Source organism: Anticarsia gemmatalis, chromosome 10 (assembly GCF_050436995.1).
Source record: "Anticarsia gemmatalis isolate Benzon Research Colony breed Stoneville strain chromosome 10, ilAntGemm2 primary, whole genome shotgun sequence".
NCBI lineage: Eukaryota > Metazoa > Arthropoda > Insecta > Lepidoptera > Erebidae > Anticarsia > Anticarsia gemmatalis.
In genome coordinates, this window is record NC_134754.1 from 1,594,857 (window position 1) to 1,618,561 (window position 23,705).

General features: G+C 33.5%; 1 protein-coding gene across 2 annotated transcripts in view; it reads left to right on the forward strand.

Annotated features, from left to right (window-relative positions):
• Positions 1-22,900, forward strand: part of LOC142975886 (potassium channel subfamily K member 6-like) — a 32,831-nt gene extending 9,931 nt beyond the window's left edge. For both annotated transcript variants that reach the window (XM_076119012.1, XM_076119011.1), the window contains 4 exons: positions 17,555-17,695; positions 18,542-18,751; positions 19,961-20,149; positions 20,715-22,900. In XM_076119012.1, the coding sequence (XP_075975127.1) occupies positions 17,555-17,695; positions 18,542-18,751; positions 19,961-20,149; positions 20,715-21,016 (842 nt within the window). In that variant the 3' untranslated portion in view covers positions 21,017-22,900. The remainder of the gene's footprint in view (positions 1-17,554; positions 17,696-18,541; positions 18,752-19,960; positions 20,150-20,714) is intronic.
• The last annotated feature ends 805 nt before the right edge of the window (positions 22,901-23,705 follow it).

Below are 23,705 nucleotides of genomic sequence, written 5' to 3' on the forward strand. Positions count from 1 at the left end.
TGTCCAAAACACATTTGAATAGAAATAAGACATAGTGACGTCACAAGTTCGTATTTTAGTTGGATATTATTAACGAAGATAAATTGGGCAGTATGATCATTTAAATGAACTTTTTACGAGTACAAGTTAAATATTTTTTTGTTAACAAAGACAACTAGATTGTGGCACTGAACAACTTTAACAACAAGTTGATCACCATAAGAATATGAACCGAATACTTTCATTTGTATTACTTTGTACACAAAGCCCACTAAAACAAGATTATTTATACAAACAGTCGTTTACAAACAAACATAGTTTTGATAACATATCGATAAGCAATACATTCTGTTTGTTTATTTGTCACGCTTCTGACACGATGCACTCATTGTACCACGTTGTTTGAACTTTAAACTAATTATGTTGTTGCTAATTGTACTAATAAGATAATCTTAACCATTTAATCTAAGTATGTGTAAGATTGTTTTACTATGTATTGTAGAAACACGCATTCTTCTCCTTCTTTTGAAAAAGAAGACAAACACGCAAGAACTACTTAATGAATTTAGGATATTCTATTATTCTTTCCTTTATTATTACTTTTATGTTTTACGGTGCGTACTATACATACAACCTGTAACATAATTAACGCACATCCTGAAATTAGTTAGTTCAGAATCGGTAGCTGAATCCATCCCACTTCTTTCCAAATTTTTTTTTTTTTGTTTAGAAATACTCTAAAGTTAGTAAATTGTAGACATTGTCTTCATAAATCACGTTTAAGTCATGTTTAGGTAGATACCTAGGTAGGTACGCCAGCGCTACTCGTGTGCGCCTGCGGGATATTTTAAAAACAATATGTTCCATAAACAATATCTAGTATATCTACAATAATCAAATTATTATACTGATGCATTAATTGTGGATGAAAAAGGGAATGAATTTCTTGTTGGGGTGTCTGAGGATGTGCGTTGTTTCGTCGTTCCTAACATCACACAGGGTTTTTACTGAATTGAAAAGTAAGTCTTGCATTGTGAAATAGGTAGAAAAACAGATTTTATTTCTCTCTTATTACTACAGCTTAGCTTAAAGAAATCTTATACTTATACTCATCTGTCCACAATGTAGGAGTGGTCATTATAAAACTAATTTTATTATATCTTATAAAAACGGTATTCATTACTAAAGAAACTGGTTGTGTAGGCAGAAACCTCCTACAAACATATTTAATCAACCAAAATGATAGTACTAAGTACCAACAAACTGGTTTAGTTCGATAGCCCTTATGTTGCAACATATTATTGATAGTGTTATTTGTTTTGAAACGTAACCATGACACAAAAACGTAATAAGTTGAAGTTTTCCAAGGAAGTTGTTTGTTTAATAAATTCTTGTGGTGTTTTTTTAATATTAGAGGTACAAAACTGACCCTTGTATAGTCGGTATACGACCTTAATTTATAATTATTAAAAAAAATTATACTTAATATAAAAATTATGTAACATTTCATTTTTTGTGATGTACTTTTCTTCAAAACCTCTTAGAAGGCTCACGTAGACGACATAGCTAGACGACAGATAGAAAGCGTATCTAAAAAAAACATTATGTACCCGTACAAAAATATCTGTCTATAAAACTAACACAGTCTATCTAGTAAAAGCCTTCTGGATAAGAGTCTACTATAAAAAAAACTTCGTCAAGATTTCAATCGACGGGTTACCAAAAATATTTGCGACTACCTCAACCTTTTCGCAATGAGTGTGGTCACGAAGACTTTTACACATTCTACTCGAAATAATATTAATGGATCTAAACCTTATCATTCTTTGTAATCTAATGGAAATTAATTCAACATAGACATAATCTGTAAAGTAGGTATCTAAATGTAAATGATCAATGCCCTTGCATATGGTCATGGCCATAATAAAAAAACCTGTTATAACGTTATTAAAAACCGCTTTATTTGTGTAATATTATGCAATTAGTTGTTTCTACCTACAAGTGTTTGTTAAATGTCAGTTTGATGCTTATGGTCTCACCGAAGGGTATCGTGTTATAGCCCCGGTAACTGCGTTGCGAAGGTCCGATAGACAGTCGCTCCATGTCTAATACAGGTATTCAACTGCATTCGATGAGACTGGAAGCCAACAACACAGTTGGAAGAAAATCTTATTGATTGCTGGTACTATTCCTATATTTAAAGCAAAAATAATATACTTTTTGATTCTGCTTTAACTTATGCTCGAATGTAACATTGTTTGAAAGCAAGTTACTGACAGACATTTTTATTATTCCATTTTGATAAATCCAAACCACTTTTTTACCGGAACTTTAACCGCCTTTGCTAGTTGTAATTAGTTGCAAATTTATTATTAAGGTTAGGTATTTAACTAACTAGTTTCATTACAATTATAGAGGTACTGTAACAATTCGTTAAATCTTGCAGATTTCATTGAGCAAACTAAAATATAATAAATATTTTTATTAAACCTGAGATTTGTAACAAATCATTATGGCAATAAAATAATTTAGTTAATTACTAACCTAACCGGTTAAGAACCCAAAGTAGGTGCATATCTACCTCTCACAAATCAGTAGATAGATGGGCACATTTGGTAAGAAGTCAGATGCAGGGCCGACGGTTTTACGAGCTCTGCGAGACACGGCTGTTACGGTTGTTATTTCTAGCTACTCTACTTTTTAAAATCATAATACACTTAAGTCCTGTTAAAATCAATTATGTTGTTTTGTCACTTTCAATCAATTTCGAGTCTGCATAGGAGTGAAAAAGACAAAACACTATAACTGATAGAGCTTGACGTTTATTAGTAAGACAGTTTATAGCTATCCACAATGTGATTTTAGGTTCAAAAATAAACTATTTCAAGTGAGAACATTGGTATCAAAGGCATTGCAGGCATTGTCGGCTCGGAGTTGGTCAGTCGGAGCAAAGCTCTGTGTTCGTTCACTCGGCACTAACTTAGTAAGCTATCCCTACTCGCTACTGCTGTGGGGCGTCTTAACTGAACTAATACGTTTGTAGCATTCAATATTGTAAAATCTGTTAATGTTTAAAAAGAGGAACAGATTATTGTATTATTGTTATATTATTGTATTAATTATATATATATTGATGTACCTCGGTCAAATATGGGCAGTTGAAAAATATGGCCATACCTAGGTACCTTATATGACAAAAATTTACTATTTTCTAAACTTAATCCCAAAAAAACTTAATTAAACTGTAATAATTAAATATTAACGATATAAATAGAAGGGAGAGCGTCACGCATCGTAGTATTTCACTCAAATATCGGTGGGGTACAGGTGTCAGCACTTATGCAAAAAAAATATTTTGTAATATTTTTTAATGACCCTTTGTTGGTACAGAATATAAATGAATTGTATGTAGGTACCTGAAAGGATAATGGGCATTTACTATATTAGATTTTGTTATACAAAAAAGGACAACAAATCCAATTTTGTAAAAAGCTAAGCTTTGGATAACATCATAATTTAGATATTTTTATGATTATTTTAGATTCGAATTACCAATTGTTTCATTACTAATGTTTATAAATGAAATATAAAAAATGACTACGGAAAACTTCATATCTCCGGTTCTGACCTACCCATGTGTGGCATTGGTTTCATAGTTTTAAGTTGTCATACCGGTTTCGTATAGCGGTTGACGGCATACCACCATGGGCAATGGTGTCAACCGCGTTTCCTATATCACATTTTCATTGAATAATGGAATATGTGTAATCTTCTGGATTATATTCTTTATAACAGTCCTCCTTTTGCATCAGTAAGAGCAAAAATTAGGGGTAGGTACTAGAGAACTTACCGTTACCTAATAGGAAAAGCTGATTTATAACAACGAGCTGTAAGATTACAGGGTTCCAATTTATAACTCTAAACACACAAACTACATTCCTAAATATTGTTCAACTCTCTGGGGATGAATATAAAATGCATATTTTAATACCAAAGGTTATCTAATAATATATGTGTTCGAAATATTACATATTATGCAACAGTTTATAAATAGATAATATATCGCTGAATCAGTCACCAACTGGTTACTATGCGTACAATTACCTTTTATATGATTTTAATGTTGTGTAATAATTCTTTCAGCTATTTGATTTTTAATATACCTACCTGTTTATTAAGAAGCGTGGACGTCATAGTATATGCGTAGTTTTAAACATATTTCCTGCCTTTTGGTAGTGAGAAAATATTATTTCAATTAAGAAAACAGTTTGTAATTACCAAGATTTGCATCACCGAATACTTATCAAAAATTATTTCTGTAATATCATTAATATTATAACGCAATAACAAGTGTTAAAAGATATAAATTCAAAATGGTTTCCATGAAAGTTCACATACGGTTGAACCTTTTATCTATGGTCTGTAATACCTATGGGACAAAGTTGAGATCATGGTCTATTTGATAAAGGGCTCTTTCAATTTAGCCGTATCGTGTCGGACCGCAGCAGTGCCGAAACGGTGCGTTTGTCGTACGGTGCACGGACGGTCATTTGTTTTCATACAAATCGCACGGTGCGGCAACAGTGCGGTGTTGGTACCGAGAACGCACGACGACAGGACGGCAACGTCGCAAGCTCCACGTATTCATTTCGCTGTTGAATAGTGCGGTGACTAAACGTGACAGCTAATTTCATTGAATTTTTATGTTTATTATTTGCTTAAAATGGATGATATAGACGTGGAAGAATTTATAAATGAAATTTGACTTCTAACCAATTCAAGTAATTCGTAGAAACATTCTCTTGACATTCTTAAGTAATTAAAAAATTTGCTTGGGTCTTGTTTTAACCTAGGATAAAGAATATGGAAATCACCAAAATTACATGTTAATGAAAACATCGGTAGTGTTCTTTTACGGGCGCGGCGTTTTTGTTTCTGTTTGATATTTTTTAACAGGAGCACTAACAGTAATGTTTCTTCGTCAGAGTCCATGGCTACACTGCTGTCACATGAATTTAAAACAACACTAACATACAAACGCACGGCAGTCAGATACGCTTTCAATTTAGGCGTTTGGTGTCGGACGGCTAACGTACCGCAGCGGTACGGCAGCGGGCTATAACCAGCGGCACGGTTAACGTGCGGCAGCCGTACGACACGAAACGTCTAAATTGAAAGAGCCCAAAGATTATGATACTACAATATAACATTAATTAGTAGATATCAGTTCTTTGCATCTTGGACATGCCGCCTACAATATAACGCAAAGATGGATTTTATAAATTGATAAAAAAAATTAAGTTCTTTTGTTCCTTTAAAAAGTGTTACGTGTGTATATTCCTAAGCAAGACGCTTAACTTACATACCAGAGCCTAATTCACAGACCATTTATCGATCCATATTCAATTCATAATCCAGATCACCCCAAAAAGTTATAATTTAACAAAAAAAAATAGACAAATGGAACATTCTCCTTCTTTGGTAGGTTAAAACCAAACAGTTTGCCAAAACACGTCTTATTCCCGGCTATAATCTTGTAGTTTGTGTTAAGATCAGTGTGTATTTTTCCACCCTTGTTTAATTGGCACGGCCTGTTTGTATAGGACGTGTTTACTTTCTACCAACATCACATTTACCAACAACGTGATGTGTTATGTATTACTTACTTACGTAAAAGATAAGTTTATGTTTTCGTTGTTTCTAGCCGGTACTTAACTTGCTATAATCTATACTAATATTTTCGAAGGTCTGTATAATATGTTTTACGGCTAAACCGCTAAACCGCTAGACCGCTAGACCGCTGATTTGATTTTTACCAAAATTGGTATACAAAATTGAGATCTAACAAAGCCTCTTCCTCCGTATGCACACAAGCCTATGCTATGTCATTTTATAAATTTATAAGGATGAAAGTAAGTAGGTAAATCTTGATTTCGTTTAAGAGTTTTTGTTTTAAACCAGTCTTAACAAGGAGTATCGTGTTATAACCCAGGTAACTGGGATGTGGAAGTCCGATAAGCAGACGTTCCATGTAAAATAATAGTATCCAGCTGCATCCTGTGAAACTGGAACCCGACTTCAACATATTTTGAAGAAAGGCTAGACTGACTGTTTCAAAGTTAGTGTTTTCAGCAATTTCAAACTAAGTACCTTTTTACACGCTCAGAAATATATACGACTGTCAGAGAAGATTAAATTCCAGCAACCGCATTAGTAGTAGGTGAAATTAACTAAACGATAGCAAGGTGTTACTAGCCTTTAGTCAAAAGCCTTTTAGAATGGCTCAAAGCAAGCGACATTAAAATGTTAACATTTATTCTAATTCGTTAACACTTAGCAACGGCCCTACACCCTTTCAACACGAACGAATAAGTTAGCTAGGTAAATAACTCAGGTACTTACTTAATAGGGACTCGACCCTTGTTGCCAACTCGCCAATTTCAAACCTACGAATAACTTTAAAATAATCGGCTGTTGAGTATGAGATCTTGCATTCCATTCCCTAGTAGTGTTATAAGATTTTTTGAATTTTAATCATGACTTTTTGTTGCAATCCAGGGTTAGGTTTCGTGGCAGGACCTATGCTATTTTAATAAACAAATGAATGTAATGTAAAAGGAAGTTACAAGGGACGCAAAGATATACCTAAACGCCAGACCAAAAATTATCTTCACAATTTTTTTTTTAATCTTAAGTAATCCTTCTGCATTGGCAATTTAATATGTTCCAAAAATACCCGCTAAATGTAACTTTCTAAATACTCTATTATCTAACATTTAATTAATATTCATATTATTAAAATAGATTAATTTCAACACAATGTTTACGTAAAGCCTACACGTTTATTATAGAAATGCTCACGTTTTGAATTAATGAATGGAAATTAGGAAACTTCATGTTTTCATTGACAAATATAACATTTTGATAAGTATGTGATATTAACCTTCAGAGTTAAATGAATAACATTTGTTGGTAAAACGTGAAAAAATATGCTACATACTTTTGGCCGTTGCCTTAGCTTTTGTAGGTTGCGAAGTTTTAAAACTAAATGAAACTAACACTGTAATAATAGTATGTAGTTGTTTTTCAACTGTGACGTCATAGTAATAAGATCTTTTGTTGACGGAAGACATTAAAAACGAAAAGCAACACCCTATCACTCTTAGATCCATAGCCATAAACCTAAAGTTAAAATAACTTCAACAGTCTAATTTTCCGTTACCAGAACAAAATGATACCTTCCCTAAATATCTAAGCAATCTAAACAACAAATCTTTAACTAAACTATGAACAAAATTCCTTACTAAACGATAATAATCAAACCAGTTTCTATAGTACAGAAATTCTAATACATAATTCCATTGTAGGAGTACAAAGTGAGTACCAAATTACCTATCCTTGTCAAAGGAATAATTTCACAAAGATACCAAAAGGCTCTTCTATAAAAATCTCATTCATAACGCAATTTACGAGTTGAGCTTATAATTTTGGTTTTCAGATGAAAATCATTTTATTTCGAGGGAGCTATCCTTTTTTGTAAAAGATTTTATTATGTCCGACCTAGTTTGATATTTAAATGTCATGGTCTAATGAAGTTACCTGATTGATATTACGATCTGAAAAGTATTTTTGAATATGTAATTTTATTTTTGATAAACGTTTCATGAATTTTATAAAATATGTCAATACATTTTAAATGTCTGAATTTCAAGAGAATTGCGTCGCTTTTTCGATACATCAGTGTCTTTTCAATAATAATGAAAAAGATGATTTTTCTACGATAAACTACATTATATTCTCTATCAATAGGTACGGATTTCAAAAAAAAAATTATGTCGTCCCAAGTGGCGTTTTTTGATCTCTGCCTACCCCTATAGGAAAAAGCCATGATATATTATTTATGTATATTTGTTTTTGTTAGATAAGTTTCATTGGCCATTAATTAATATACGAATCAACCAATTCCATCAAACTTTAATAATATGTTATAGTTAAACTACGATAAAGTGATAAACACGCGCTATAAAGCTTGGTATACAATCGTTCCAATGAACATACCAACCTATACGGCCTTCGTACCGGTTATGAATAAATTCCCGATTGATTCCGATTCAACAAGTGGCCGTACTTCGCGGAATTACCATGTAATTGCGTTGATTGAGAGTATCCTTTGATCAAACAGCTTCAGTCGCCAAGACAACGACCCTTTGTAAACCCCACTTTACATTGTACGTATTTAATGTTGCCACAGTTAAAATTGTCATTGTTTTAAGTAAGAGATAATCATAAGGAAAAAATCTTTTGATAAGCTTTGCATTTGGTGTTTTAAAATTTGTATTTCCTTGGTAAACTTTTATTTATTTCCTTGAGATTATATGGAAAGGTTTTGTCTAAATGTCTGTGAATTTAAAAAATGAAATCGCAATCTAAAAGCAGGTATTAAAAACGGATTTTAAAGTGTTAGTAAAATAAGGAATTTTCCTCAAATGAACTAAAAGTATTAATCTCTATATAAACGAAATTGAAAAACATTAACTTTAGAAAAAGAACATTCCCAAAACGATCTAAAAAAGTTAATTGTCTAACTATCACGGTTTACGAGACACCGCCTGTGGTGCCTGACAGCAAAGTCTCGGTAATAAGAGGTCCCATGTAAAAGAGACCCCGTTTGTACTGGGTACGGAGCCCTAAAAATCGTGTCTGAAAAAAACAAGTATAATATAATGTAGATAAGTAAGTAGTATACCTATATTATAATTGAAAATAAATAGCATCAATCATAAAAAAAGAATGATGATGACAAAGACATGGTCTACAAACAAAACATGAAAATCAATCAACATTGTTTATATTATAGAAAGGTACAGCTTAAAACGATAAACAAATATTTAAATAAGTTTCAACAATCGATATTTTCCACGTGAACTGAAAGTAATCAACATTCACTGAGCGTTAGTGCTTTCACGAATGAGTTGGCTTTTTATTTGTAAATGTTTTTTCCAAATACTTTGAGATATCGAAACTCTTTATTTTAAAAGTATTGTATTTTTATTTCTACCTTTTTCGACGTATAAAGTGTAAAATCGTATCTGTTTTTTAAGTTTCACGGGGTTACAGCATATAAATCTATTTGTTTGACATTCGGATAAAATAAATAAATTTAACCCATTAATGTCCCACTGCTGAGCAAGGGTCTCCTCCCGTAATAAAGAAATAATTAATAATAATTCGCATAAAGAGGTAAATTATACATATCTATGAATTTAAGTTACATTTAACAAGAAAAAGTAAATTTTCCGGGTAGATAAAAACACACGGGAAATGGCATGTGCAAATACAAAATATCTGAATATTGATTTCAAGATGAAAGGACAAAGAAAATATTTCAAGGGGTTTTATGTACATCGATCGACAACACTGCTATTATTTACTATAACAAAAGAGCTGTACATACATAAAAGCTAGCTAAGTATTTTAAACCCCTAAGTATAGACTCCTTTATCAACAAAAAATACCCTAGAAGTAACTCCAATATTGGTTTGTACTATAAGCGTAAACAAGCTGGTACTAGGAGTTTATAAGTGGTTAGGAGGCAATAGCACGTAGTAACGAAATATATCGCAGCCGTATCGAGTAAGTATCGAGTAGTATCGAGTATCGACTGACACACCCCCGTACAACGCCTGACCTCAACCACTATCTACGCGTTACACTACTACTTTAACGAGCGAAGCGGAATATATTTTTTTACTATTTTATAAGCCATATTTCAATTATAAAAAAAACATGAAACTATATGTTTAAACGTCATTTAAAAAACAATAAGAATAGTTTTGCATTTTACCAGTTAACGTTCGTGTTATCTGTATATCGACGTATAGAAATAAAAAAGTAGTCTGTGTGTAAAAGATAATTAGTTAAACAACAGAAAAATATTTAAATGAACATATTATTGAGACAGTAAAAAGCTACAAGAATAAAAACAAAAACAAATGGAATTTTTCACATTGCATTTAGTTCATTGAAAATCGTTTATCATATTCTTGTAGCATTACGACGTAATATTGATTTAAAATAGTAGTTATCTAAACAAACAAAGATAAGTAATACCGATATCGGTAAGTACTTAAAACAGCTAATAAACATTGGGCCTAAAAAATCTTCCGTCAATAATGACACGATACATGTTACCTGCATATGCATTGAACGAACGAAAAATATAAGAATATTCGAATAATATTATACTTACAACTTATTAAAAAATTTTGGGAAAAATGACTGGAATGAACGGTTGAGAAATTACTCATCGTATTATATTTATCAAATAAACCGTGCCTTCAATTTTAATTGATCTAATAAAATTGTGTTGTAATGCGTAGATTTTGTCAGATAATGATTTAAGCAGGTGGTCAAACAGTAGTTACACGTAGAAATAGTCCACTATATATTTTAGTGGCGATACAACGACGAGGCAAAGATTTACTTCCCAATTAATCTAATCACTATCATGAATCCATAGCGCGTGGTAGGAAACCACCCCTCGTGAAATACTTCAATCTATCGAAAAGGAAAGATAGTGTTACAAAAAAGATTTGGAAATTGTCCGCTGTCGCTTCCGCTACTACTAAGTGTTCAGTCAATTGACCCAGCTAGGGATCGTTAGCACAGATCGCGTAGAAATGCATCGACCTCATCTTGCGGCGCACACCGCACACTTATTGTGTTCCTGACTGATTTATATGTTACTGTAAAAGCCCGAACGGTGGTAAATCCTAAGATTTTCCGGTATAACCTAAGATTTACCAACTCGCAATGGTAAAAGTCCGAACAATTATTTTATTTCGAACTTTTACCTATATTCACTTGATGATGTCGAGATGTCGCCGGAGCCCCGCTTCGCGGGGCTCCTCCTTCTGGGTGGTTAAAAAAAAATAACCACGAAGGCTAAGGTTAAGCCTTCTAACCTAACCTACCCATGTCGCTATGCCCAAAACTCCTTCTTTATAACTATGTCACAGTGTATAATTATACCGTGAAATAGGTATAAACATAGTTATGAAGGAGGATTTTTTTATATATCGTAACATAGTGTTTAAACTCTGGCTTGTTCGGACTTTTACCATTGAGAGTTGGTAAATCTTAGGTTTTACCGGAAAATCTTAGGATTTGCCACAGTTCGGGCTTTTACAGTAACATATACACTGATACCGGCCACCTAATGTACCACTCTTATCTCAGTTCAAGAAACCATTCAGTGTTATTTGTTATAGATGTTTGTTGTTGATGGTTTGCTGCAGTACTGCAATTATCGTCGGTTAGTCGAGTAGAAGATAGTTGTTTAATGGATTGGTTGTGGTCAACCGTATCTAATGGCATTCTGATTGTGTCGTAACTATAACTTATAATGTTACTTATATTTTTAGGATCTCAAAATTATGGCATCTTAAAGTTTTGTGTTTTATAGTCTTCCACTTCTTAGTTTGTTTCAAAGCAAGGAGTATCAAGCAGACGTAGATATTATAGTAAGAATAGAGATAGTCCTCCTAATCGAAGAAACTAACTAAACATTTCAAAATGTTACGTCTTGCAAAAGAATCAAATTGACACAAAAACGTTACCTTAAATAACTAAAGATATAAAACTCTAAACACGCGGTAGAATAACGAGCAAAAAAGTAGCAGCATCTACAAATAGCAATAAATAAAATAAAGCAATAACGAACCACTTGGTAGCAAAGTGAAAGCAATTAGGGGTCTTCTTACATCGTTTCTTCGTCCACATCGTTAACACTTACACTGCAACAGCTGTGCCCCTGTGAAAAGCGCAGTTGTGGCTTATTTGTGCTTGCAACTTTTATAATAACATATCTGTTGAAGTTATCGGCTGAAAAATGCTGATGTTATTTGTTGTAAATGTATATTTTTAAACACGTAGTTTTTTGACTTTTTCTTTTGTAGCCGAAGGTGTTTAACTGTATATATAATTCGTTATTGGCTGTTAAATGGTAAAACTATTTGTTGTAAATGTATTTTTTTTATTACGTAGTTTTTTGGCTTTTTCTTTTAGATTTTTTTCTAACATCACAGTTGTAGCCGAAGGTGCATTCAGAAGTGTATAAAATGATCCCTTTCAATCCATTTTATCCGATATCATTATTGATCCCGTGTTTTACATATTGTTACACTAATTAAAACAGTAAGTATTTAATTGTAGTTTAGAATAGTCCAAGGGATTTTAGGAAAACTCAAGAGCAGGGAAATAAACCCGACACTTCGAGTTCAGGAGTCGGATGCACCATCACTCAGGCCACAGGATATTTTTTTAAGCAGTCCAGCTTTTGAAGGTTTTTCTCAGATTAATATATGTATAACTGTATTAAAATACTCGTCAAATATTACACTAGTATGATGCAATATTAAACTACGTAATAGTTATTTTATTAGGTATTAGTCTATTTTTACACATTACAAGCAGTTTCTGAAGTAGTTATATCTATGTCGATTATCCTACTTATAAATGTAATCAATTTTCCTGCTCGTGACGTGTTCGTTAAGTAGACAGTTTTACCTTCCTTACACGTCATAGATACTCCTTCGATTAGGATTACAGTGGTTGGAGACATAAGACAAATAAAAAAAATATGTGGACTTTTTTTGGTATTTACGTTAAAGTGCCATTATGTACCTATAACCTTTATACAGCTGATATACGGCTGGTAACGCTACTTGGAAACTGCCTATTCCATCAAAACATTTACAGATAAATTAGGAGAAAATCTGTTATAATTTAATTTCTCCATTTTCCAAAAAAATTACATGCGACCTAAATGCAACATTTATGAATTAAAATTTAAAGAAATATCCAATTTTGAGCAGAGATTTTTTCATATTTGGTTTAACCCTCAGACTTTTTAGTATCTAGTTACAATTATATCTATATGTATTCTATCTATAATCTAAACCGTAACCTGTAATCTGCCATTGCATCAACTACGGCTAAGAAAAGTCTCCAACAACTTCATTATTTCATATGTATAGGTAGAATTAATATAGATTCCTTCAAGATAAATATTGTGTACGTGAAAGCAGACGCAAGAAATAAGGAACAATACGTATTGATGTGAAGACAAGCGTATTAACAGATGAATAGATGGCTGTCGTGAACTTAACAAACAATATTGTAAGAGACCAAGCACATTGGGAAAGAGTCTGCAGTAATTTTTCTGTTTCCTAAAGTTGACAGAGTACTGAAAGATTTTCTCCGGAATTTTGTAGATGTTTGTGTCTTTGAGTATTTAAAAAAATGCATAGATGTTTTGTCTTTCATAACAAGACATCTGCCTATTTCCAGACAAAACATATTATTTTTTTTCCTTTTCCATATCCCACGTTACAAGAGGTCGGCAAATGTTTTCTCTCAAAATCATACTATTAAGGGAATTTAACTGATATTTTTCAAACAGTCGCCTGCCTGACGTCAACCCAAAGAATAAACAAATGTAAAAGAATCGGAAGGTTACGTGATTAATTGCCTTCATAATATTATGAAAATGAAAAATAAAATCTCGAAGATTCAGTTTGTTACAAAATAGTTTTAAACAGAAAACAAAATACCTATTAGATAAACTATAAGTATACTAATTGCAGTATAATTATCGTTATTGTCATTTATATTAATGCTAATAGTCGTAATGACCGGAAGATAAGAGACAGAGGGTAAACAAATTATTCACGGGGGAACCACAAATATTTACAAATTCTGATACTATATTAAATTGTACTTCGCTGATGTATGTAGTATCATAATTAACCACATTTTTTATCCAATTCTCATGTCAGGGTAGAAAAAGGCATCTGCTTTTTTTATCACTTATTGTAAGAAAACCTTGTAAATCTCCTCGAAGCGAAGGCCTGCATAACCTAGCCCAAAAAACGTCAATATTTTCGAAAACAAAAACTCATAATGAAATAAAAATCATAAAAAAAATTATATTCGCTAGGAAAGTATTGCCGGGCATGATGGCGAGGGTGACTGCGGTTCGACCACACAATTGATAGTACCACTAAATAGATTCCGTGGATAGAACAGTCAATCGAGAGCCCTTACTTTTACTTTTAGTTTTCGTCCTAAAACACCTACTCAAGTTGTTTGTCGAGTCGACACACCTATAATAAAATAATAAGTAATAACCGATTTAATTACAATATAAACATGATTTACATCTTATTATATTTATTGCTTACACCTAATGAAAACGGTCTCTAACACGAATAGTCTCCATGAAACAGCGTATCATGTATCGATCATGTTCTCGGCGAAAACGATTATCCTCATATAATTAGTTTTACTTCCACCCTCGGGGTAACATTGAATAACGAGAGAGTAACGTGAACCCGCGGTTTTGTGATCAAAATAGAATCGTTTACGTCACTTCGCAAATATGGCTGAAAAATTAATAACTGACGGGTGAGTGCTACTTTTAATAGAGTGTTATTTTTAAGGTCGTAATTTTTCATTTAGTGTGAGATATTTAATAAAACTTGCATTTGTAATGAGATCTGACTACAATTGAGGAATTAAAGAATACTTGGTCGGGCTTCGACTACCATGCTACCGACTTCGTGTCGGAATGTCTTAGAAGACATTTTTCGTTAAATAAACAACCTGTTTTTAAGAATGTCTCTCTTTTCTTTTATCTTATGTATGCATATATCGAATAAAAACTTCAAACAAACCAAATTCATTAATTACTATCTAGAAATAAAAGCTATTAATAACCTTAGATAAAGAAAATTAGGTGAACGATACACAATTTCTTTTTGACGATATCCAATTTATTCCTAACTTGAAGAATTTGATAGGCACTTGAAACTGAATGAGTCCTAAGATCTTTTTATAAGTGGAAATCTTACACGTTAAGATAACTAATTATAACATTTATTTACTAGATATTGAATGGAAATTCACAGTTTTTCAAGTCAAAATAAATGTTGCGTCAACTTATTCGTAGATTAAATTACATTAGAATAAACATGTTTATAATTAAATCAATCTTCTAAAACAACGTGGGGACATTTTCATATGGCTCGTCACGACTCAAAACAAAGAATTGTTTATATTTTCCTCTTTCCGTCATCAGAAAATACGTAAATTATAATCATAAGTTATCTGTGCCGTCATGCAGGCAAAGATAAATAGACTGTATGCCAAATGTCAAAGGTGCATCGAGCGCATCCCACTTTCCCGCCCGCCATCTTGTGACGTCACGCGAATGTCGTAATGGCCGACCTCAAAGTCGAAATAGGTTATCACAAATACCCCCAGGATGGTTGCACACGACAGGACATGCGCAATTAATTGCTATTATTAATTATTATAATTTACTGACTTTCTCAGATAAGATGGAGGAGAATGTGCGGGACTTTTTGTATCCAATATGACTATCGCTTGTTGCTCTATAGGGTTAAAGGTTTTGTTTGCAATTGTTAGGTTATCATTTGTTTACGTTGTAAAAACACAGAAGCAATAAGTAGTAATTTTTACAAAAGCTTCCTGTTTCTCTATTTAATCGGCTTTTTACCCACTCATTAACATTAAAATCAAGTGGTTATCACTTGTAACGATCTTTTTAAACAAAAGTGGGTAGATGGACATTTTTTTTAAGATGACCCACAAATGTTTGACCGATAAGCAAAGATCAATGCTCGCACTAGGTGACTCGGAAATATGGTATTTAATTATAGAAACCTACTTAATTATTGTTTTGTAAGTGGAAAAGTATCAAGTCTTTGTTCATATAGGTATGCAAGGTTTTTTTCAAAGGAAACACGAAACCTCATCTAGAACAATACTAAGACTAAATATTTAAAGCCACCTACCGTTACAAAACTTTAATAAATTTAATTAACGCGCACCGCAGAGTATGTAAGTAACAACCGTAGTGAAAATTCCTTGAATTTTTCATATGCCACAGAGTTTTAGACCACGGAACACCTTGTTCAGCCGGCAAGAAATAACACGCTTAATGAAATAATACCATGCGACTTTAAGTGCTTTAGATAAAGCTGACCATTCTCGCGGCGAATCTGCTACTTTTATGTTACTTTTAATTAGTCGTGTGCCAAGATTTTAGCACTTAACCCGCCTATTACATCCAGAAGCTTATAATTAAAACAACTCCAGTTTATTTTGCAAAATATTTATTAAAATACAGATTAAATAGCGTAGTGTCTTTGCCCTACAACAAATAAGTATTTGATGTTTAATTTAGATTAATCATAGTACTTTTTGTCGCCAGACAACTTAAAGTTAAGACGGAGTCACGTGATCAATATCAATTTACTCGCAACTTAAAAAATATAAACGACACGTGTGTTGCAGCCATACGAAATGAAACCTATTACGGACGGCTTTAATTTTCATCAGAGTACCGTCTCGCCCGCGCCATCGTCGGAGCCCGTTGAAATGAATAATGCATGTACACAGAATGAAATACACATTCGCAGTAACTGCCGGGTAGCGAATGGCGGCCGCAAACTGCTACAAAATTGCCAACGTTACCCAAAACGTGCTTTATTTAGCTACATAACATAGCTTACATACTGTTAATTACTTAACACAAATGCTTTGATGTCTGTTAACGAAATGCGTCAGCGATTTCAATAATAATTGTGATTAATGGGCGGCTTTATGATTTTAATTGTGGAACAATGAAGGGTTGCCAGCTTTTGTCTTTGTTAACATTAATTGAAAATATTGTTGCTAAATATAAATGGGAGTTTTGATAGGAAAATCATTATGTAACTGACTTTATTCCTACTTTTAAAGTGCCGGTTTCACCACAGAAGGTACCTACTACATACGTTAAAAAGCATGACAGGAAAAGTTTGACATCTGTCAAAATTCCTTTAGTTAAACTATCCAGTGGTATGGATGGCCGTAAACATTTTAAATCCGATATTTAAATATGACCCCTATTTTTTCGGTCGTACTCAATATTCCCTGTAAATAAATTATTCAAATAGCTTTGTTAATTGACATAGGTCTACGTAACGTAATTATAAGAGAGATAAAGCATTAATTTGGTATTTTTACCTTGACTGGAGCACCGAATGTCGTACGTGAGGACACGGGTCGAGTGCTTTATTCTGCTATAAGGGTCGGACCGTAAATAAAGACCGGCTATTTGGAGATCGAGTTCACATAAAGATAAAGTACTGCCATTTAACAAAAGTATTTTTAGAGAAATAAATATTTGAGACTGTAAAAATAAAATTATTTTTCATTGGTCTGAAATTTTTTATTGCAAAGATCAAATAAAAAAAATGTGTTACCCTTCCCAACACCTTTCTAAAGTTGCAATTTCATCAGTGATATTTCTTAAGATCCTGGTTTTTAGTGGAAAATGGAGTTACATATTTTCCACTGCCAATTTTAATAGTTACCTATTCCAATCATAAAGGGAAATATGACCTTATTTAAGTTGGACTAAAAGCCAGTCGGATGGAGAGTTAGTATAAATACTAACAGAAAAGTTATTAATTACAAGGTTTTAAAGTGATTTCTATCTTTACAGATGATGACTTGGAGGCTCTCCTGGATGAAGTGGTACGCGCCAGCAACCGCGGCGTGGTCGCCTCTCGCAACGTCAGCGGCGGACCCAACTGGAGCTTCGGACAGTCACTGTTCTTCTCATCGACAGTCGTTACCACCATCGGTAAGTATCATTTGCCTTATACATATTTATATCTAATTAAATAAAAATTGCAGCTTGATCGATTTCGTAGTGGTTAGAGGTAAGTCGTATTTGGAAGTTCGGTCAAGCTCTGTTCATGGTAGCGACTGTCGTTACCATCATCGAGAAATAATAGTTTAGTCTGAATGAGGTCTACAGCGTAGTCGCATCACACAACGTAAACTTCGAGCCTTATTGGAACTTCAAACACTGTTCTTTTCACGGACAGTCATAACCACTTTCAATAAGTCTAGCTTATTTCTTTTGGCCTTATATACTTATAGGGTACAAATCAATAAGCAAATATTTTAAATTACTAGAGATCTGTAAACATAATGAAGAGCTCACTTGTGTTAATTTCGATACAACGTCTAATATAAAAGTAATTTATATTAAAAATACATTTCGATATGCCTGAGTACACGCAATTAAACCTTAATCAGTAGCTTATTCGAAAGAAATCAATCGTAAAGATATTTTCTAGTTTTATTTCACTTAAGTTAAGTAAGCACTAAGTTAGGTCTAATTTATTGATCTCATCTGAACCTAAGATTTGAAGCCAGACCACTTAGTAAGTTAGAAGTAGTCCTTGAAAACTTGGACTTATTTAGTAAGTCCTTGGTGTAGTAATCGAGTATTTTGATATGAGATAAACAAAAGTATATTGTATTTGTAATAGAAGGTTATTGTAATATGTTACACTAACTAAAACATATTACTAAAACATGGTAATTAATAAATTTAACAACAGTCCTAAAGCTTCTCAAGAAATGGGTGATAATAGGTCACACTTACCTACATAATGTTTACAATCATTTTTCCCTACAGGTTACGGCCACGTGACTCCACTCTCGAAGCCGGGCAAGCTGTTCTGCATGATGTACGCTCTGCTGGGTATACCTCTGACCCTGGTCCTCCTCTCCGCGCTGGTGGAGCGTCTGCTGCTACCAGCCACTGCGCTACTGAGGTCCCTGAACGCCGCCCTCGGACACTTGTACAGGCCTTTCACTATTAGACTTGTACATTTGATGATTATTGGTGAGTATTAGCGGCCATTTTGTTTCACTTTAAACTTAAGTCATAGACGTGGGGAGCTTGAATAATCGTAAAACTGCTTTGATGTAGGGGAGATATTTCAACGGACCTTCGGTTCTGACCGGTTGTTTTTACGTTATTCTGAAATGAGGGTTTTAATTTGTTAATATTTAAGTTCTGTGTCGCTTAATTATGTGCTACTAAATTAATATTATATCAACCTTTTGTTCTTAAAGCCGTCAAACACAAAAATAATTGCGCTAACTGATATATATTGTTCATGAAAAACAAATCCACAAAGTTACGAAGTACAGTCAGCATAAATACAGTTAAGTATGTAGTAGGTACTTCCAAAACAACAATTTCTAGTTCCAATCAAAATACAATACTTGGTTATGTCTTACCTAGGACTAGATTATATCATACGACTTTCTCAATTCCATATAATTTCCTTCCTCAATACTTTCAAATTGACTTGACTATCTATTTTCTTTCCGTCATTGCCAAAGAGTTAATTTACTGCCTGCCTAGTTACCAGTGTCACAGAATAAAAGTCATATAAAATTCTAGTACGCTTTGATGCTAACCATACAATAAAGTAATTGAGCGTAAGCTAAGGCTAGCGTTATGCCATCAAATATTCATTAGGCTGTACGGCTGTTACCTTAGTCCGCTTGTTCTACGAAATATTAATTATACCTCGTACTGAAACGGCGAAGAAATATGGCGTTGCTAATACTATATTACCTGCGCTATATTTCTTTACAACATTTTTCATTTCATGTTATTTGAATACCTACCACCTTTACTACAATAGATTTGAATATAGGACGGGAATGACCAAGAGAGGTGTAGAACTTGAGTTTTTGTGAGCTAGAAATATTATTTTTAACAATAGCACCCTAAAAAGCTTGGCATTGAATGGACTCAAAAATATATAAAAGGAAAACTGTACTGGGGATTACGAAAAAATATCCCTGCCGATCCGGCTACGGTGGTCAGTTTCGTTGAAACTGGCCAACGGTGCCGAATTTTTGTTTATGTGCAAGTGTGCGCAAAATACACAGGTACAGTCTCTATTCCTTCGGACGGATAACCGACACGATCAGTGAGGGGTCGGGCGCAGGACCGACGGCTTTACGTGCTGTCCGGGGAACAGATTACCCAATACGCAATATTTTGAGTTATACAGTCAACCATTTTGTTTCACAGTGACATCACTGGTAGTTTTCTTCCTGGTGATCCCGGCGAGTGTGTTCGCGTACCTGGAGCCGGAGTGGGACTTCCTGGACTCGTTCTACTACTGTTTCATCTCGCTCACCACCATCGGCCTCGGCGACTACATCCCCGGCGACTCGCCCGGACAAGCTTACCGGCCCATCTACAAAGTTGCTACTACTTGTAAGTGTATTTAGAAACTGTAGTAAGAAATATCCATGTTGCAATGATGAAACGTGTAAATAATAAGGGTTGTATAGTACAGAGAATCAGACGCGTAATAGTTTCAAAAAGGTCACCTCTTTTAATGCAATGATTTAAACAAAAACGCTTTTTGAAATTATATTATCGACGTTTGAACCAAGCGTTTTGAACTTACCATTCTGAGACTTTTCCTTTTCTAAATTTATTTGAGGTCCATTTCAAACGTCATCCCTCTGCACAGCAGTAAGTAGCATATTTTACCGATTTGCTATAAAATTAGTACTTTAGTTTAAGTGCTAATGTGACCCCAACTTGTCTTCGTTGCCAGACCAAATTAAAAGTTGCAAGATCTACTTACACTTCAACATTTTACACGATTAAGCACTTAACTCAATATTGCAAATGACTATTAGATTCAGAATCAATGCAGTTTGCCTTTCATTTTCAACTGGATCTATTAGTATTTGGCGATCTTTAGTCTGCTACTCCAGGCGCCTGAAACAAGGTCATCAACACCAAATTGAACATGAATTTTTTTTTACAGTCTACTTACTGATCGGCTTGACATTCCTGATGCTGACACTGACGGTGTTCTACGACATCCCGCAACTGAACCTGAGCACCGTGTTCTCATCCGTGAAGCTGGACGAGGACCCCGAGAAGATGCGGCTCAGCGGCTCCGGCGTCATGTGCCAGGGCTACGGCGTCGGCGGCCTCGTCATGAGGGATGACTACAACCACCACGACCAGCGCCGCTCCGTCGTCCACATCCGACCACACCTCGACGACAGCCCCAGCCCCGAGGACACCACCCCCGTACACGCCAGAGACATCCGAGTTCACTAAACTGCTTTCACAATGTCTGTGCTCTAGAATCGTTGGCTCTTTGGTGCTATGGATGGAGCGATGTGGAACGATTACATTTCTTCTTTTTTAAAAGCTTCGGTTCCAAAATTTTAATCGAGCGTCATAGACAAAATAAGAATGAATATCAACAGTCGTTCTACGTTGCCGGCGTCCGGTATAGCCGCCAATGTCTGTTAAAAAAGTTTTGCTCATGTCAAAATTCTTTCAAAATTTAAAAATGTTAAAGGGCGCGGATACGTTAATATGTTAACTTTACTATTTTAGTTTTTAAGTTACTATTTAGTGTTAATGTCATTTTCTTGAAATGTTTTTCTTTATTTTACATTCCCTTTGTCGACTACCGTCCTAACAATTTGCGAAAATGTTTAATCAGTTTGTATATCTTCATAAAAGAGATTGTTACATGCGTCAGCTGGTAAATAGCTATGATAATAAGACTGAAAGAGGTATTTCAAATTTTCAAACTTTTCTAATTCATTTTTTAGATTTTTGTACCTGCAAAATATAAGCGTGATGGAATATATAAAGCAAAGTAAATAATGACGAAACAATGTAATATCTAAACAGACTGACTAACAACATGTCCTTCTATATGTATACGTTTTACATTCACCTTACATTTAAGGGATTTTCTAAAATACTATCAGTATCCATCTTTCAATATTTCAAAATAATGAGCATATCATGAACATGTTAAGGATTGTACTTCTCTTGCCATATCAGGAAAGTGTACTCTAAAATGTAAACAACATGGAAAGGACATTGAAACAACTCACAATCTTCGCATATAATCGATTAAAAAGAGCAGAACATATTAATCACTACGTCTATATCATAAAATGAAAAAAAAAAAAAACATAAAATTATGCATAGAGTTATAAAAATTGACGTATCAATTATGTGTGATAGATGACCAATAACTTTGTAGATTCATTGGATTTATGAAAATATAAATAAATATTTATATAATATATCATATCTATAAGCATATAGCTCCTATATTATATCTATATGAAAAATATAACATGAAATGTTTTCATAAAAGTAAATTAAATCTATAATAGGATGGTAGTGCATACGTTTTCCTGTGCAAAGATAAAAAAAATAAAAAAAAAGATTTTCTATAGATGTGTACATAGAATTTAGAATAACTACACCAACCTAGGGCACTATGACTGTGTAGTCGAACTATGGTTGCAAATACATACTTATTCGAATTAAATCAATAAAATAGATATTGCTGTTGGTACTGTTTGTAACCCACACTTGATTTGTTACTTTTTTATATTCGATGAACTGTGTGGCTGTGACTTTTTTAAACTTTCAAACATTGATCAGTTTGGCTTATTTTAAACACTCACGTTTAAGGTTCTATTTTTCATTTCAAAAGTTTGACTTCACATTTGGTTCAAAAATATTAGAATCGAGACTCAATCAATGACAATATAAAACAAAGAGAATTAAATATAAATATCTATAATAAAATTATTTTGTTAGAAAATAGATCTACTATTTCTCACTTTGTTATGCGTGGAAAGGATTGTAAATCAGTTTTATAGATATTCAAAATATCTTTTATTTACGCGAATTATTTACAGGGAACTTTCAAGAGCATTTAGCACCCCAAGATATACTTACGAATAAAAAGCATGTATTGAATGTTAGAATTAAATATTTCTAAGTATAAAATAAGCATATAAACTTAATCTATGTTCTTACAAGGCAGTAACAAGATATTGTATCAGTTCTAGTAATAGAGTGTAGTAGCATAGAGATTAAACACGGAATGCCTTCAATGAATAACCGCATATAGAACGAACTGTATCCAAAGTAATTCGTAAATAAATCAGCTTGAAAACGTAATGACGTTGTTTTATTACCCCTTTATAAATAGCGAACATAAAACCTATACCTATTTACCGCTGTAGCGCTAGTGAAAGCAACTGGACTAAAAAAAATAGTTCTTGAGAATTTAAGCTCATAAATTCTCAGTAATTTCGCAGAAGTGAAGTGAATTTTCAGTCTGAATTTTCATCGAAACATCGAACTTGTATGAGGTAAGTCTATTAACATATATTTATGCCTAGGCAACCCTCGCACGATAACAGGGTCTTTTGTGTAACATAGTTTACTTCTTTGGACGTCCCGTGCCACGAGTGAAGTCAATCCGGAAGAACTATAATTTACAAACGAACATGAGGACGATAATCCTGGTACTGCAATCCACAAATTATCGATTGAGGTTTGGAAGTCTAACAACTGTGCCTACTTTGGTCCGTAGTTTGAAATAATCCTAATACAGGTTCTTTTTTAGTTTTAATTCATAACATCTTCAACACTATACCTAGTATGATAATAATGGTACCTACAATACAAGTGTTTTTTAAATTTTTGCCTTTCGATCGTAAATTAAAAAATATCTGTAAAAGCATTTGTTTTTTATTATTAAACCAAAGACGATTATTCATTTTCCAAATACCTACATACATAGACAGATTATGACAGAGAATATGTCATTTATTGTGATAATATATACCTACTTAGTGCCTAATTACTATTTTTGCGTGGGTTAAATATCCAAATGTAGGTACCTATAGAACTAAGATCGCATAAAATAAAAATAGTTACGAACCAAAAATAATAAACGCCTACCTTCTACCAATAAGAA